The sequence below is a fragment of the Bison bison genome, unplaced genomic scaffold, assembly GCF_000754665.1.
Source record: "Bison bison bison isolate TAMUID 2011002044 unplaced genomic scaffold, Bison_UMD1.0 scf7180017864349, whole genome shotgun sequence".
NCBI classification, from domain to species: domain Eukaryota; kingdom Metazoa; phylum Chordata; class Mammalia; order Artiodactyla; family Bovidae; genus Bison; species Bison bison.
The window spans coordinates 4,054,789-4,055,896 of record NW_011494921.1 but is presented as its reverse complement, the minus strand read 5'-3'; the positions used below and the strand labels follow the sequence as shown (position 1 = coordinate 4,055,896).

At 61.5% G+C, this 1,108-nt stretch overlaps 1 protein-coding gene across 1 annotated transcript in view; it reads left to right on the top strand.

Moving 5' to 3' along the window:
• Positions 1-250: 250 nt before the first annotated feature.
• The window catches only part of GRP (gastrin-releasing peptide), a 12,258-nt gene continuing 11,400 nt past the window's right edge, over positions 251-1,108 (top strand). Inside the window, exons 1-2 of the mRNA XM_010854826.1 lie at positions 251-418; positions 522-813. Of these exons, the coding sequence (XP_010853128.1) occupies positions 251-418; positions 522-813 (460 nt within the window). The remainder of the gene's footprint in view (positions 419-521; positions 814-1,108) is intronic.

Sequence of the window (1,108 nt, the reverse complement as noted above, 5' to 3'; positions counted from 1 at the left end):
GCCGGCGCGCGTCTCCGCATCTCCCGGCGTTCCTGCGGCTCGGCCTTGGGGGGCTGGGTTTGCTCCGACCTTTCGACCCAAACGCCCACCCTGCCCTTCAGCATCCAGGGAGGCCGTCGGTCCTTGCCGCTGTCTTCTGTCCTCCCCAGGACACCCACCCAGCACACAGCTCTCCCACATCCCAGAGGTAACCCTCCGTGGGCATCTCCCTGCAGCATCCTTTATCCACCCAATCACAACCCTGTCTGGCATGGTTCTCTCCCCGAACAACTTTGGGGATCCGGGTCCCCAGGGCGTCCCGGAGCCCTGGTCCAGCCCAGCGGCTGCGCCTTTGCGCCTCACAAAGCTACAGGTGTGGGCCTGGGGCGCGGCGCCCACCCCGCCTTTCAGATCCGTTCAGCGCTTGAATCCCATCTCGGTTTGGAGCCCGCCTGAATTTCCTCAGGTTTTGTTTTTTTTTTTTGCCTTGAAGCGATTTTCTTTTCTCTGCCCTTTTGCCTCCTTTCCCTCTTTCCATCCAGCAGGCTCCGCGCTCGGGGAATCGCCCGGTCTCCACGCGGATCCCGCGTCTCTGTCCCCAGAGTCCCGATTTCCTCCGCCTCTCTCGCCCTCTAACCTCGCTCCTTCTCCCTGCCCCTCCGCCTGTAAGTCCCGCTCTCCTGGCTTGGAGGTGTGCTGGTCCCGGCCCGGCACCGCGGCGGGTTGGACGCCGGGCCGCGGAGCGCGCGTTCGCTGCCTTCCCGGGCCGCCCGGAGCGACCCCGGCGCTTCTACATCACCCCGGAGCCCTCTGCCGTGCGGAGCAGAGGCTCTGGCAAATAATACAAAGCATTCGGCTTCCTCGGCCACCTCCCCTCTATCCCACAGCCAGCTACAATAACCCAGCATTTCCCCGGAAGCCAGTCGATCCCTAGAGAGATGTCAGGCGGCGTGTGTGTTTCACGATTTCCTTAGTCATCTACTTAGGAGAGGTGGGAGGGTGTGTTGGAAAGATACCTGCTAATTCAACTGTTAGACGCGTTACAGCATTTCTGTGTGAAGACTAAGATGCATTTATGTGGCGGCCGTGAGGTTAGAACTTCAGGCGCTCAGATCTGGTGCCTTGTGTG